Source organism: Cervus canadensis, chromosome 22 (assembly GCF_019320065.1).
Source record: "Cervus canadensis isolate Bull #8, Minnesota chromosome 22, ASM1932006v1, whole genome shotgun sequence".
In the NCBI taxonomy this organism is placed as follows: Eukaryota; Metazoa; Chordata; class Mammalia; order Artiodactyla; family Cervidae; genus Cervus; species Cervus canadensis.
In genome coordinates, this window is record NC_057407.1 from 13,354,646 (window position 1) to 13,371,679 (window position 17,034).

Genomic DNA, 17,034 nt, shown 5'->3' on the forward strand with positions numbered 1-17,034 from the left:
CGCCCTTTCCTGGTCACCTGCAGGCCGCTGCTCTAGCTGCGTGTCTGGCTCTGACTCCACCAGGAGGAATCCTTGGCTTCTTCAGTGGGGTCTGTGTTCCGCGACCTGCCCATCGGCACATACACCACTTCCGTTAGGCTTTGTCAACCGTTCTGGGAAATGTATGTTCTCCTGTTCGGGGGGCACTGCAGGCTTTCTGCTTAAGGAGCTTAACAGGTGTCTTCGCAGTTCCTCTAGAGGCCGAGTGCTGGCCGGTCTGCATGCCCTTTGGGCCTGCCTAACTGGCTCACCCTCCCCGATTCCGGTCAGCACTTCCCTCCCCTCTCTGGCCTCCTCAGCCAACAGCCCCCTTTCCTTCTGCAGGTGACAGTTCCTTCGTGGCACTGGACCCTTCACACAGGTGGTGGTTAGGACACGGGCCACTGCTCCACTCTGCCCGGCCAGCCAGCACTTAGGGCTCGAGTGGGGAACTGCCTCAGAATATTCTGAGGTCTGGACCCCAACGCAGTTTCCTGTTGGGTAAATGATACTCACACTTTTCTCCTTTGAAACGTATCTGTGTGCGGCAGTATTGTGTGATGGTATGCCATGAGCGGGAGAGGGGCCTTGGTGCCCCACAGTACGGGCCCCACTGACACACGCGGTTTTGCTCACCTACACATGCACACTAGCCTATCAGCTGCTGTCTCAGAGGCTGAAGGCACCAGAGAATGCAGGTCTGAATGGCCACATCACCTGCCATGCCCACCCCAGAGGTCAGTTCAGTCACAGGCCAGGAGGTGTCACTTCGTGGCCCTCAGAGTGGGGGATCGGCACCCGCTGTCCTGCTGTCCTTCACCCCTGCCGGTGGCTCCCAGACCCAGAGGAGGCCTGTGGGCAGGCGGGGTCTCTCTAGGAGACAGACGTCTCTTGACAGAATTTTTTCTCTTGACCCTCCGCTGGAACAGAAAATAAAGACACAGGTAAGATCAATTAAGATTTTACTCAAACATTTTTAAAGGCAGGCCGGTGAGATGGCTTTCTTCTTTCCACCTTTGTAGAAATCTTTCTCAACTGTGGGGCCTCCAAGGCACTTCAATCCCTTGTGATCTAGGGTGAAGCCTGGAATGTTCCATCTTCCTTCCCTCTGATTCTGGGTCCAGCGGGGCAGTTTTCCAAATGGGAGTAGCCTTCCTTCCTGCCAGGCAGGGGCTTCTGGATATAGTCAGAAAAATCAATCCAAAACGTATCCACATGTTCATTACCTTGTAACAACAGTCTGGATAATGCATCTCAGTTCAAAAGTAAGTTATGGGGTTGCCTTATTGAATTAGAAGAAGTTTAAAGATCAGAGATCTGTTTTAAATGTTACTTTGTCTTCCCCCCCAAGCTCAAATCTTCACCAATTCATTTGTCTTTAAATCAATTGCGTTCCCACCCCCCCCCCCCCCCCCAGGATGAGGATCATAGCTCTATTTGACTGCTTTATCCGTCAGCCTGGCTCCCGCCTGGTCTGTTGCTGGGGACATCTGGAGAATGAGAATTAGCCAGCCGTGGCCGCTGCTCAGTCCCCGTCTCCCCAGGCTTTGTGCAGAGCAGGCTGGGGTACAGGTCTGCTCTGGGTTTCTAGGTTTCCTGGCAACAGGAAGATCTTTAAAAATGCTAAATCCTAAAACCCAAGGTAGTAAAGAGGCCCTGCAGACTCCTGAGTCCTGAAGCAAGGTCCAGAATTCTGGCCTCAGGCTGATGGTGTTAGTAAGAACCAGAGCATTGTAGAGGTGGGCTACAAGCCCCTTGGAGGGACCCAGCTGAACAGCAGTTCCTGTCTCCCTCTGGGGGTGAAGTCAGGAAGCAGCAGAGAAAGAAGAAGCCTGTTTCTTCCAGCAGGCAGCTTTCCCTCTGCCCAGGCATGCCGGAGGCTTGTCACACATCCCAGCTGAGCTCCACGCTCCCTCACTCCAGGCCCCCGGTGCAGCTTTCGGCCAGACGGGGAGGATGCCCCGGGCTCTGTGCAAGCTCCCTGCTCCTGGACCAACTTGCCTCCAGACAGAGCCTGGGAAGGACCCACTGTCCCCAAGCCCCACCCGGACCCTGGAAGGCGGCAGGACCCTGGGCTGGAGAGCACTGCGGGGCACAAGACAAGGACCTGGCAGGAGTTGCCCATTCTCCTCCAGCCTCCCTTCCCCTTTGCTGTCCTGCCAGGAGGCAGGGAGAAGGGGTCCCAGAAGGCCTGTGAGGACATGCTGGTAAGAAAGAAGCCAGTTCACTGACCAGTACTGGTCTCATTTCTTAGGAGATTATCCAAGTCTCGGCCACTGGACTGTAACATTCTAGACAGGTTCAGGGAAGTCCATGTGGAGCAAGGGCTATGCTGAGCCTTTGCGGGCAGGGCCGACCTCAGCGCTGGGTGGCCAGGGTCCTGGGCTTATAGACCGGGACATCCTCGTCCCAGAGCGCCGGCCGCCCCTGGATGATGTCGGCTGCCTTCTCTGCGATCATGATGGTGGGGGCATTCAGGTTGCCGCTGACCACGCTGGGCATGATGGAGGCGTCGACCACCCTGAGGTTTTCCACCCCGAGCACTCTGGTCTGGGGGTCCACCACTGCCGTGGGGTCGGAGGGCTGGCCCATCTTGCAGGTGCACGAGGGGTGGTAGGCACTGTCCGCCTTCGCCCGGACGAAGGCGTCTACTTCTGCATCCGACTGGACATGGCTTCCCGGCTGGAGCTCCTTTCCCCGGAATGGTGCCAGGGCTTTCTGTGCAAAGATCTCTCGGGTCAGCCTCACACAGAGACGGAAGTCTTTAATGTCGGTTTCTGTTGAGGAGAAGAAACAGATGAGACATTTCCTATTACCATGCTGGCCCTGCTGGAAGACTCTCCACTTGGAGAGACTCAAGAAGCTGCCCAAGGGGACACAGTTCTAGGACGTGGAGGTCCAAGCCACCATGCTACCTGTCACCTACCCAGCAGCAGTAACGGCATAACCTAGCAGAGTCCACGGAGCCCAGACAGCCTCCCAGAGGGACACAGCCTGGCTGAGGACCTTCATTTCAATCAGGGATTTGAATTTCTCATCTGCAAAATGAAGATAAAATTGCATGCCCTGCCTCTGCCACAGCATGGCTGTGAGTGCCCTGTGAGTATCCTTGGGCAAAACCTGCCGGGTAGGGGCGGCATTTTGGCTGTGCAGAGAGAGACAGGTCCATGCTTTTAGAAGATGCTCCCAGGAACAGTAGGAAAAATGCCCTGTGAGCTGTCTGTACACAGCCAGAGCTCTGTGTATCTCTTGGTAGACTGTTCTGAAAGCTGCAAATCTGTGTCGAGTGCCGTCCCGGGGCCACTTCCGGTGACCCAGGGCACAGCAGCACCGCAAGTGCAGCTTTACAGCCCAGGATAAGGGGGTGGATGGAGGACAGAATGTGACCGCGGCTCAAAAAGTAGGCTCCAGGGCTAGGATTTCGGGGCAAATATGAACCCCACAAAGGCACTCATTCATTCAATCTATCAGTGACCCAACAAGCTCAGGTCTGGGTGAAGCAAAAGTGGCTGGGGAATTACCTGTTGACAGGTAGTTGGGCTGGATCACAGGGTGGTCATGGGGGTTGGCACTTCTCAGTTTGAGCCAGCCCACGCTCGTGCCCCGCATGGTCCCCACATGCACCTGGAAGAGCCCAGAGGAAGCGGTGACCACAGTCAACCCCCAAGGTAGTCATTTAGAGATGCCCTGGTTTCCTGTGAGGTGGGACTAGACATCCAAAGTCAATTAAGAGCAGATGCATTTTGGCATCTACCTGCATCTTAACCTCTCCCCTGCCCCCCTCCCCTCAACAAGGCATCAAGCCACCTCAGTCGATCACTCCTGCTTCCTGGCTTTATACCTGATTGTTTGAAATGTTCAGGGCTGGCATTCCCGGGGCAGAGCTGGCCTCTCTGTCCATTTCTAGTACTCAGCACCCAGAGCCAGTGGCCCAAGCTTTGCTGTGCCCCATGCAGCCTGTCTCACTCTACCTCTGACGCCCCACCCCCCTTCTTTCTCCTCAGGCGCTGAGCAGCTGGAGGCCCCCCACCCCGAAGGCCCTGCTGTGATGGGGAGACCGCCTGCCCACCTGGTAAGCCTCCTGCTGCGGGGGGACCCGCCCATGGTCGATCACCTGGGACGGCAGGAAGTGGAACTGGATGTCCGGATGGGGGACCCCAGGCTGGCTCCGGATGAACCCCCCCGTTTCCAGATGGGCCGTGGCTCCATACCCTGAGGATCAGAAGACGCTGATGAGGCAGAAGAGCAGTCCCGGCATGGCAGGTGGGCCAGACTCCCCTCCCGCAGGCAGTCCTCCTTCCTCTTCCGGCCCGTGTTCCAGTACCTGGCCCTGCGTCCTCAGCCTTCCTCTTTCCCCCAGGTGGGCCCACCCAGCACTATGGCTTTCAGTATCAGCTCCATGCCGAGGGGCTTCAGCTTTGCCCCCCTGCCAACGCGACTGTGGGACTTGATGTCACATGGGCGTCCCAAACCTACCCCAGCCCCCACCCCCAACTACACTACACTACTCTCACTGCAAGTCAAAAGTCAGAAAATCCTCTTCCCCATCACTCCCCACATCTGTTAGAAAGTCTCCATCTTCAGCTCCAAAATCAACTTCAGTCCACCTTCTCGGCATGACCCCCACACCCCAACCTCCATCCAAGCCCTCATCACCTAAGTGGTGGTGGCTGGTGCCCAGCCTACCTCTGTGCCTCCTGCAGCCCGCCCATCACACACAGACCAGGATCAAGGTCAAGACCCTCCTCCATCCAATCTCCCACTGTTGCAGGAAGGGCCCCTTCCAAGGCCCAATAGTAGGCTCTTATCTAACTCTTGGAAGTGAATCGTCAGAGGAGACACACATACTGACAGAGCAGAAGACTGCATTGGGAAGGACCACACCTCCCAACCCCGGCTGGAGAGCAGCGGAGTGAGGGGACCCAGGAGAACTGCTCTGCCACGTGGCTCGCAGTCCCAGGTTTTCTGGTCATGGGGTTAGTTTTGGGGTTGTCTCTGGCCAGTCATTTTGCTTGGCGCATAGTCTGACTCTGGGTCCTTCCTGGTGGCGTCTGCATCTCTCAGCCAAGATGGATTCCAGAGTGAAGGATTCTGGGAGGTTGGTCTTCTCCTCCTTCTTAGGTCCTCCCTCCTGAATCCTCCTGGTTATTCTTCAGTGGCAGCACCATGTTCCTTATTGAGACCTCCTGTTGTGAGACAACTGAGGCAAGTGGTCATCATGTGCCTGGCCAAGGCAGGTGGTTTCGGTCTCAGGCCCTAGAAGGGGTCCTCCTTCCTGCAACAATTGACTGGTAGGATCTCTTCTTTGCTACGACTGACATCTGGACCCTCAGGGATCAGCTTGCCTGCTGATGGACTGGACCCAGCAGCCAGCATTGGGACCCTTTAAATGTCCCTGGTCTCCTCCTGATGTGGACGACTGGCCAGAGCTTCCTGACCAGGTAAGGAATGAGAGACTTCACTGGCCTGTTTTCCCTTCCCTCTCCCTTTCCTCCTATCCTATTTTTCTGGTCCTGGATGCAGGAGTCTAGTGGAAGAGCCTCAGTTATCTGAGGGCTGGAGCCTGATCACCTCCTGTGGGCAGGGACCTTGAGTTATCTGGTATCTGGTGGGGCTGAGTTCCCGTCCTCCCTTTCTGTAAGCCCAGGGGGAAAGTCCTGTCACACCTGGGTGTCTGCAGGTGGCAGGAGATGTCTAAGGCCACCCCTTAGTTCCTGTTGGTCAGAACTCAAATTGAAGGTTCTCAGAAAACCTCCTACAGAGATGCAGAACTTCCAATCTTGTATTTAAGGCAGTGTCTGATTAGGACAGCCGTGCCTATATGTGTTTTATATTTTACGTTCTGTGTTGTGATCTATGATGGCCATTCTGCCTTCTGAAATAGGAAATTCTGGTTCTGTTCCATTGTAGGGCCCCCTTGGGAGAATTTGTCTTGACTGAAAAGGTTTTAGCTATAAGCCTGTGATTAAGAGAAGGATATTTTATTATAACACTTTGTGGCCAGAATATTCTTTAGATTCCAGAGAAAACCTATTTAGGTGAAACTCTTGGAAATTCCAAAACTGGTTCTTTTTGCATATACAGTTAGAAAAGGCAAGCGTGATACAATATCTTTTAGAATTCTGACCCTGAGGTAACAATTCCTTCTAGGAGAACTTGGTTTTCTCACCCTGTGCCTTAACAGATCCTGAGGGCTTTGGTACTGAGATAGATGGGGGTGGGTGGGGAACCTTTTAAACTATACTTACTCCAACTATTATTCATAAATTAGTGAGTTTTAGAATACCCAATTCATGATTAAGTTTAGAAAATGAACCTGTGAGATCTCTGGTTGTATATATATATATATATATCTCCTTACATTTGGATGGTATTATCAAAATTAATTCATCAATGAGCTCTACTTGTCTTAAGAAAATTAAGCACTTAGATAAATTTTCAAAACTACAGAAAGGAATTGGCAAGAATTAATTTCAGGTTCATGTGAACTGGGGAATAGTATTAGATTAATATCTGATTTTAAACTTTGTTAATTTAAATAGATATGACTTTAGAGTCATCAAGTTATATGACTTGTATTAAACCAAGGTATGGAGAAGGAAATGGCAACACACTCTAGTGTTCTTGCCTGGAGAATCCCAGGGACAGAGGAGCCTGCTGGGCTGCCGTCTGGGGTCGCACAGAGTCAAACACTACTGAAGCAACTTAGCAGCAGCAACAGCAAACCAAGGTATAAATAAAGGTATTATAAGATCTTATTATATCTATTACAAAGTTGTCAGCAAGGAAAGTAACATGGCATGATGAAATTTTATAAGTGAGTTAAATGCGAGATAAGAGCTTTTGGATGAATGTCTTAGGAATAATTATATTGTAGGAATGTCTACTTAAGGATAATCTCTCTAGATATTTGAAAATTTGCTTGAAATTTAGAGTTGTTCTAAATTAAGTGATGGACATTTACTGAATAGTTAAGTCATCCCCAAATAAGACACTGAAACATCCATTATTAACCTTAATAAACAGAGAAGGTATTTGGGGTGATTAATGAATATGTTTGGTGTCATCCTGACATGTTCTCTGTAAGAAAGCAAATGTTTTTAGGAATTATCACTAGCATGTATGTTCACTGATCTACAGAATCCTAATGTAAAAGATAATTCATAATTGCTTGCCTCTTAGTTTTCACTAGAAATTAAGGTTTTTAAAGAGTTCAGCTCTCTAAATGTGTAATTAAAGCTAATAGAAATAATAAAAGTGGCACTTCAGTATACAGTAGGAAAAGAGGATGTGTATTGTCAGTGAAGAAGGTATGAGGAATGGAATTGCATTTTATTAAAAGAGACTCTGACAGCTGGTTGTTTCTCAATGAAGAAGAAAATGGAGGACAAACTAATATGGATACAGAAAGTAACAGAGGTTGTGGATCATCAGGATTGGCTAGGTTTAAAGTAAAGTTAAGTTAATTTTGTTGTTAAAAGTAGGTTGGTACAAGACTGGTTTTCTCTCTTAAAAGGGCAAAGTTTCCTTGGAATGCTGCTTTTGAGAACAGATTGTGTGAGTTTTTGTGCCTTTGCATGCTAAGTTGCTTCAGTCATGTCCGACTCTCTGCGACTCCATGGACTGTAGCCTACCAGGCTCCTCTGTCCATGGGATGCTCCAGGAAAGAGTACTGGAGTGGGTTGCCATTTCCTCCTCCAAGGGCATCTTTCCAGGGATCACACCTGTATCTCATACGGGTCCTGCATTGGCAGGTAAGTTCTTTACCACTAGCACCACCTAGTAAGGGATCTGTATTTGCTTTTTTCCCCCTTGTATTTATTTTTAAATTTTTAATTGGAGGATAATTGCTTTACAAAGCCCTGCTGGTTTCTGTTGTACAACAAAGTGAATCCGCTATAAGCCCCTCCCTCCCACCCCTGTAGGTCATCACAGGACTCTGAGCTGAGGCCCCTGTGCTCTATACAGCGGCTTCCCGCTAGCCAGCTATTGTACTCATGGCAGTGTAGATATGTCCGTGCTGCTCCCGCAGCTTGTCCCTTCCCCTCCTCCACACACTGTGTATTTGCTTCTGAGATCTCTTGTAACTTTGGTTAAGGAGTAAGTATTATCTCACAGTGATGTATGATCTTATTTGACCAAGTGTTTTGAAACCTTTTGACAAACTTTCCAAATATCAAAATTTAAAGTCTGTCTGAAACATTACTAGATTTTAATATGTTTTCCAAAAAAAAAAAACCTTCCCCGAAAACTAATTATGACTTACAGCAGTTTTCTAAATTGGACCTTTGTAAGCAGAATTGAAACACTTCTTTCTCTGTAGCCAATTCCTCTAGAGATTGGAAACTCTTAGGTTCCCAGCAGCTTTATCAGATAAATTAGGAAGGCCACCTCCTAATTGGTCCAGGAATCAAGGTATTTTACGGACCTCAAAAAGGGAGGAATTCACCTAAATCTGTGACAAGGGCATGGTGTGGCTTTCCTGGCCTAGGGAGGCTATCTTAATCAATTAATCAGACTTAAGATATCTTGATTTGGCTATATGTGATAAAAATGAGGGTAATTGTAGAGAGAGACTTCTGTGGATATAAAATTCTAATTTATTTATTGAGGTCTGTGTTCACTAAGACTCACTTCTCAGATAGTTCCTTGCTGTTAATTGTTGCAAAGTTTAATTGAATTATTACAGTGTTTCCTTTTAAGTTTCTTTCTAAAGCTTAATTTTTAGTAATCTGTTTTCGGATGAACATTGGACACTCCGTGATCTGCAACAGGAAGTTAACACCAGGTACGGTCATTTAAACTTAAAGGTCCCTTATGTTGGGGACCGTGACACCATACTAGGGTTGACCAACCTAGTAACTCTAGGAAACTGGGCTGGGTGCCCTGTGCACAGTGCCAATATATAATTTCCCTAAAAGGTAAGGGCTGGTATACAACAGACAAAGTCAGATGAACTGAGACAGGCTGGTCTGCACCTAATGGAAATTCTTAAATTTTTACTTACGTCCTTACTAACACTGCTAGCTATGTTGTTTATGTTGCCTGTTTTACAACATTGTTTTCCTATACTACCAAATATGTGACTGAGCCTCTGATAAGGTGATGATATATAGTTCCATATGAGACCAGTGATGGTAATACTGTAACTCCAGATATGGGAAGAAGCATATTAGCATCATCCCTCCTAGCTTTAATCTAACTCAAGAGTATTTTACCACAAATCACCTCCTTCATTCAACTAAAATTTTCTACACTAGTATCAAAAAGGCCTAACAGAACTATATTTTCTCTCATTCCTCACTAACCTCACCATAGCATGTCTGTATTTAGTCACCACGAGTCACCTCTATAATAAATACACCACCAATAAGCAATAGCCAACCAGTAACAATGACTAATCGAGAATCATAGCTATACAACACTGCAATTCCCATAGCCTCCTCACAACAACTCCAGAGTCACCTCTGTCATAAATCACTCAATCCCCTAGTCTGTTAAACTTAAATACAATCTCTACTTTCTCACTTTTTAAAACATAATATGCCACTGAAAACTCTATCATCAACCCTGAAAGAAACATACCTAAAACAGTCCCTAACATTAGAGACTCAAACCGCAGGATACTGCTCAGTAGCTGTCATATAACCAAACACAACCAACATCCCCACTAAATAAATAAAAAATACTGTAAAATCCGAAAATGAGCCACCAAAATGCAACACAATCCCACAACCATCCCAAGTCCACCATAAATAGGTCAATGTTTTGAAGAAAACCCCACAAAACAAATTACAAAAATAAAACTTAAAAAATACATGTTAACATTATTCTCACATGGACTCTAACATAACATGAAAAATCATCATTGTTATTCAACTATAAGAACACTAATCACCATCATCTGAAAATCACACCCATTAATACAATGTATTTATTGCTCTTCCAGCCCCATCAAACATTTCATCATGGAAATTTCAGTTACTACTGGGCATTTGTTCAGCGTTACACATATTAACAGGCTTATTTCTAGCAATACATTACATATCAAACACAATAACCACTTGCTCATCACTTACCTAGTTAATGTTTCAGAGAAGGCAGTGGCACCCCACTCCAGTGTTCTTGCCTGGAGAATCCCAGGGACGGGGGAGCCTGGTGGGCTGCCGTCTATGGGGTCACACAGGGTCTGGCATGACTGAAGTGACTTAGCAGCAGCAGCAGTGAATGTTAGTTAGCCAACACATCGACTACAGGTGAGTTATCTAATATCTACATGGAAATGGAGCCTCCATATTTTTTATTTGCCTGTTTCTTCATGTAGGATGAGGGTTCTATTATGGATCCTATACTTTTTTTAGCAACTGCACTTTGTTAGAATCACCTTACTATTTACAGTCATAGTCACAGCATTTATAGGCTATATCTTACCTTGAGAACAAAATCGTTCTGAGGGGCAACAGTTATTATTAACCTCCTCGTAGCAACTCCGTATATCAGCACAAGTCTCACTGAAAGCATCTGAGCTGGCTTTTCAGTAGATAAAGTGACTCTCAGACAATTCTTCACTTTCTGTTTTATTCTCCCACTCATGACTGCAGCACTCACAGCTGTCCACTTACTATTCCTTCACGACACAGGATCCAATAACCCCACAGGAATCTCATCGAACACAAAATCCCCCTTCACCCCTACTACACAATCAAAGACATCTTAGGGGCCTTATTAGGAGTTCTAGTGCTACTAATGTTGGTGCCTGACTTCCTAGGAGACCCCGATAACGACACACCCTATCAAGCCAGAGGGGTACTCAGTATCTGCATCACAGTCCTGCTTTCAATCCCCAGTAAACTAGCAGGGGTGTGGGCCCTAGTCCTTTCAGTCTCAGTTCTAGCACTCTTCCCAATGCTCCATACATCTAAAGAACACAGCGTAACATTTCAAACTCTCAGCCAAAGCCTGTTTTTGAGTACTAGTAGCAGACCTCTTAACACTAACATGAATTCAAGAACAACCCATAGAACACCCCTTCATTATTGTCAGACAACTAGCATCTATTTTATATTTCTTTTTAATTCTAGTACTAATGCCAATAACTAACATCACTGAAAAATAATTTCCTAAAATGAGTAGTCTTTTCAGTGTATCTATTATCCCGGTCTTGTAAACCAGAAAAGGAGAAAAACACATCTCTCTAGGAAGAAGTTCCAGCTCCACCATCAGTACCCAGAGCTGAAATTCTATCTACAGTATACCCTGAAATTTTGTTATGGGACATTTACAACATTATTAAGTACCTGAGTATTAAAATAAACTCTTTTTACCATAAACTATGTACTATATATATGAACATGTACATACTTATCATATCACACATAATGTATATATGTGTTATGACATGCATTATTTACCCCATGTTTATAAGCATGTACATTGTCTTATTGACAGTACGTAGCACATATTACTAATCATACGTAGCACATTAAATCAAATCAATTTTAGTCAACACGAACATCACATCCAATAGATTGCGAGCTTAATTAGTCAGCAGCTGTGTGAAACCACCAGTCTGCTCGGCAGGCGTCTGTCTTCTCTCTCCAGGCCCATGACTTGTGGGGGTTTCTACTAGTGAACTTTATCAGACATCTCACCCCACTTCAGGACCATCTCACCTAAAACTGCCCACCTCTTTCCACTTAAATAAGACATCTTGATGGACTAATCAGCACATGCTCACACATAAGTGTGATTTCAATTTTTTAAGGGATGCTGTGACTCAGTTGTGGCCTTAACACAGTCAAATGAATTGTAGCTGGACTTCAAAAGGTGTCACTAAGTCAATGAGTTCAGGACATAAGGAAATTAGATACACACACCACATGTACACTCACCGAACAAGTTCATGACCTGTTTAACAACCCCCCCTTAACCACCCCCATGCTACATCCCATGCTCTAAGTAACCCTGCCAAAACAAAGCAAAAACATATAAATACACAGAATTAGCTGTCTACTCAATAAACATGAGTAACCTAATGCTCAAAATTAGATAGGCCTAGAAAATAAACCCCAATCATACCAATAAACTACCTAGATGTTTGCCATCTATATAGACAGACATTTCCCTAGCTCTGTTGACCATTTTCATGAAAATTTTAACAACAAATCCAACAGAAACCACATAAAACAGCTATATATATATATATTATTTCACTATGCAAAAATAGCTTGTTAATGTAGCTTAAAATCTAAAGCAAGGCACTGAAAATGCCCAGATGAATTTGCCAACTCCATGAACACATAGGTTTGGTCCCAGACTTTCTCTTAACTTTTAATAAAATTATACATGCAAGCATCTGTACCCCAGTAAGAATCTAAATCACCAAGATTAAAGGGAGCAGGCATCAAGCACTAATATTAGTAGCTCGTAACTTAGACTTGCTCAACCACACCCCCACAGGAAATAGCAGTGATAAAAAGTAAGCCATAAACAAAAGTACAACTAAGTTATATTGAGTAGGGTTGGTAAATCCTGTGCCAACCACTTCAGTCATATAGTTAACTCAAATTAACAGTGATATAAAATAGTTAAATTTTAACTAAGCTATAAGAAGTCATAACTAAAATAAAAAGACTACAAAGGTGACTTTAGTATTTCCTGACTACACAATGGGATTAGATACCCCGCTATGCTTAGCCCTAAACTCGAATAATTACAAGATGAAATTATTCACTAGAGTACTACTAGCAACAGCTTAAAACTCAGAGGACTTGGTGGTGCTTCCCACTCCTCTAGAGGAGCCTATTCTATAATCGATACACCTCAGCAACCCTTGCTAATTAAGTCTATATACTACCCTCTTCAGCAAACCCTAAAAAGGAATAAAATTAAGCCTAATTATCATACATAAAAACATTAGATCAAGATGTAACCTATGGGGTGGGAAGATATTAGCTGCACTTTCTATTTCAAGAATCTGTTTCTCCATTACACACAAAAGTTTTTATGAAAACTTAAAAACCAAAGGATTTAGTAGTAAATTAAGAAGAGAGTACTTAACTGAATAAGGCCATGAAGCATGAAAATACCACCCATCACTCTCCTTAAGTGTTATAAGAACTTAGCAAATACTAATACCAACAGAGGAGACAAGTCGTAACAAGGGAAGCATACTGGAAAGTGTGCTTAGATAAAGCATAGCTCAAAATAAAGCACCTAGTTTATACCTAGAAGATTTCATAATTTATGACTATGTTGAACTAAATCTAGCCCAACACCCTTTCTCCATATCTACTAATATAAGGAGACTAAATGTTGAAAGAATGTTTTACTTAAAGTATGGGAGATAGAAATTTAAAATATCCTCTGGTACTATAGAGCAAGTACCATAAGGGAATGATGAAATAAGTGTTACAGGAACAAAAAGTGAAGTTTACTCTTTGTACCTTTGCATAATGACTTAACTAGCAAACATTTAACAAAGAGAAGTTAAATACCCTGAAACCAGATGAGCTACTTATTAACAGTTTATTAGAACAAACTCATCTATGTAGCAACATCGTGAGGAGATTTGTAAGTAGAGGTGACAAGCCTAACAAGCTTACTGATAGCTGGTTGTCTAGGAAAAGAATCTCAGTTCAACTTTAAAAATTACCAAAAAGACCAGAACTGTTAATGTATTTTTAAATGTTAATCTAAAAAGGTACAGCTTTTTAGAAATGGATAAAGACAAACAACGCCACAGCTGTTTAAAAGCAGCCACCAATTAAGAAAGCATTCAAGCTCAACAACAACTTTACCTTAATATTAATACCAGCAAATCACCTCCTAGATTCATACTGGACTAATCTATTGGCCAGCAGAGGTAATAACATGAGTAACAAGAAGTATTTTTCCTTGCATAAGTTTACATCAGTAACTAATAAAATACTGATAATTAACAGTATATAATAATATAACTCAACATTAAATTATTTACAGTGTGTGTCTGTTAGTCAGTGAGTCGTGTCCGACTCTTTCCGACCCCATGAGACTGGGGCCTGCCAGGCTCTTCTATCCATGGGATTCTCGGGGCAAGAATACTGGAGTGGATTCCCATTCCCTTCTCTAGGGGATCTTCCCAACCCAGGGATCAAACCCGGGTCTCCCACATTGCAGGCAGACACTTTACCATCTGAGCCACTGATATGGGCTAAGTTATTTACTTAGTTAATCTATTTACACTGTTAATCCAAGGAAATGCACTGTTAATCCACAGGCATGCACTCAGTGAAAGGTTTTAAAAAGTGAAAGGAACTCGGCAAACACAAACTCCACCTGTTTAGCAAAAACATCACTTCTAGCCTAACTAGTATTACAGGCACTGCCTGCCCAGTGACAACTGTTAAAACAGCCAGTTTCCTGACCATGCAAAGGTAGTATCATCTTTGTTTTCTACATAACTTGAATGAACGGCCACTTGAGGGTTTTACTATCTCAGTGAAACTGACCTTCCCATGAGGAGGCAGGAATAACTGAATAAGATCCTGGAGAGCTTAACTGATTAACCCCCCAAAACCTAACTAAACCACCAAGGGATAACAAAATTTTGTATGGGTTGATAATTTTGATTAAAGTGACCTCAGAAAACAAAAAAAATCTTCTGAGCAATTACAGTCTAGACTTACCAGTCAAAACATTATCCACTTACTGATCAAAAAAATTGATCAATGGAACACATTACCCTAGGGATAACAGCACAGTCCTGTTCTAGAGTTCATACAAACAACAGGATTTACAACCTCGATACTGGCTCAGGGCACTCCAATGGTGTAAGGGCTATAAAAGGTAAAAAGTCCTACGTGATCTGAGTTCAGACTGGAGTAATCCAAGTTGGTATCTATCCAGTATATATTACTTCAAGTATGAAAGCATAGAGAAATAAAGGCCCACTTTAAAAAGCACCTTAAAACCAATTAATGTATAATCCTAATTTAATTAATACATAAAAAAAACTACCCGAAACCAGGGTTTGTTAAGGTGGCAGGGCTTAATTGCATAAAATTTTAAACTTTTATAACTAGAAGTTCAAGTCCTCTCTTTAACAAAATGTTTATAGTTAGTATCTTAATACTTATTATCCCCATTCCTCTAGCTGTAACATTCCTAACATTAAATGGATGAAAAATTTTAGGTTATATGTAACTTCAAAAAGGACCAAATATTGTAGGACCAGGTGGCCTATTACAGGCCTCTGCTGGTGCAGTCAAATTATTTACTAAAGAACCGCAACGACCAGCTACATCCTGAATTTCCACACTTAACACTGCACCAATCCTAGTCCTAACCATATGAATTCCCCAACCCATACCCTACCCCTTTATTAATATATATCTAGGAGTATTATTTGTGTTTGCAATTAATAATATCAAGCCTAGCTGTATGCTGTATACTCCATTTTATGATCTGATGGGATTCCAACTCTAAATATGCATTAATCTGAGAAGCCCTATGAGCAGTAGCACAATTTCATAAGAAGTAACACTAGCAATTATTCTTTTATCAGTCCTCTTAAGAAATGAGTCTTTTACCCTCTCTCAACCTTCATCACAACACAAAAGTATCTACGAAAAAATTTCCCATCATGACTCTTAGCTGTCATATGATTTCTTTCCACTCTTACAGAAACTAACCAAGCCTCATTCAACTTAATAGGAAAATCTGAACTTGTATCAGGCTTCAATGTAGAATATGCAGCAGGCCCCTTTGTCACATCACATTTTTCTTAGCAAAATACACCAACATTATCATCAACAATATGAAACATTTTCTCAACAATCCTATTTCTGGGATTGTTCCATAACCCCTACTTACCAGAACTGTACACAACGAACTTTATTATCAAAACACTTATTACTAACAATGTCTTTCCTATGAATTCAAGCATCCTGCCCTCGATTCCAGTATGATCAACTAATCCATTTACTCTGGAAAAATTTCCTACCGCCAATGCTAGCCCTATGCATAGGATACATCTCAGTACCTATTATAACATCAAGCATCACAAGTGTAAGATATATGTCTGAAAAGAGTTACTTTGATAGAGCACATAATAGAGGTTTAAACCATCTTATTTCTAGAATCACAGGAATTGAACCTACCCTTAAAAATTCAAAATCCTCTGTGTTACCACATCACACTATATTCTATAGTAAGGTGAGCTACCAGGCCCACCCATACCCTGAAAACGTTGGTTTATATCCTTTCTGTACTAATAAAATCCCATTATCTTTATCATTATCCTAACAACCATTATCTCAGGAAGCATGACTGTAATAACCAGCTCCCACTGACTACTTACTTGATTTTGAAGTAAATATACTAGCCATTATTCCCACTATAATAAAAAAAGGTAACCCACAAGCTATAGAAGCATCCACTAAATATTTTCTAACCCAAGTCACTACATCAGTATTTCTTCTAATAGCCATCTGTTATCACTAACATGTTTTACTGTAATTAATGAACTATTATAAGAATCTTCACTCCACCAGCATCTAGAGTAAAAACAATAGCTCTAACCATAAAACTAAGACTATCTCTTAGGGAGTATGGGATTGATATGTACACTCTACTATATATAAAATGGATAATCTACAACAAGAACCTAGTGTATAGCACATGGAACTCTTGCTCAATGTTATGTGGCAGCCTGGATGGGAGAGGTGTTTGGAGGAGAATGGATGCATGTATATATGTGGCTGAGTCCTTTTGCTATTCACCTGAAAGTATCACAACATTGTTAATGGCTATACTCCAATAGAAAAGGGGAAGTTTTTTTTTTTTAAAGAGGGATGTATATTAGCAAAAAAGGACTGCTGAACCATTTCACACCAGTTAGAATGGCTATCATCAAAAAAGACAAGAGATAAGAAGTAGTGGTGAGGATGCAGAGCAAAGGGAACCCTCTTGCACTGTTGACAGGATTGTAAGTTGATACAGTCACTATGGAAAACAGTATGGAGGTTCCTCAAACAA

At 43.5% G+C, this 17,034-nt stretch overlaps 1 protein-coding gene across 9 annotated transcripts in view; it reads right to left on the bottom strand.

The window, feature by feature from the left end:
* Nucleotides 1-1,424: 1,424 nt before the first annotated feature.
* The window catches only part of CHDH (choline dehydrogenase), a 100,916-nt gene continuing 85,306 nt past the window's right edge, over nt 1,425-17,034 (bottom strand). For all 9 annotated transcript variants that reach the window (XM_043442708.1, XM_043442713.1, XM_043442712.1 and 6 more), the window contains 3 exons: nt 4,088-4,230; nt 3,540-3,642; nt 1,425-2,795 (listed from right to left, as the gene is read on the bottom strand). In XM_043442708.1, the coding sequence (XP_043298643.1) occupies nt 2,377-2,795; nt 3,540-3,642; nt 4,088-4,230 (665 nt within the window). In that variant the 3' untranslated portion in view covers nt 1,425-2,376. The remainder of the gene's footprint in view (nt 2,796-3,539; nt 3,643-4,087; nt 4,231-17,034) is intronic.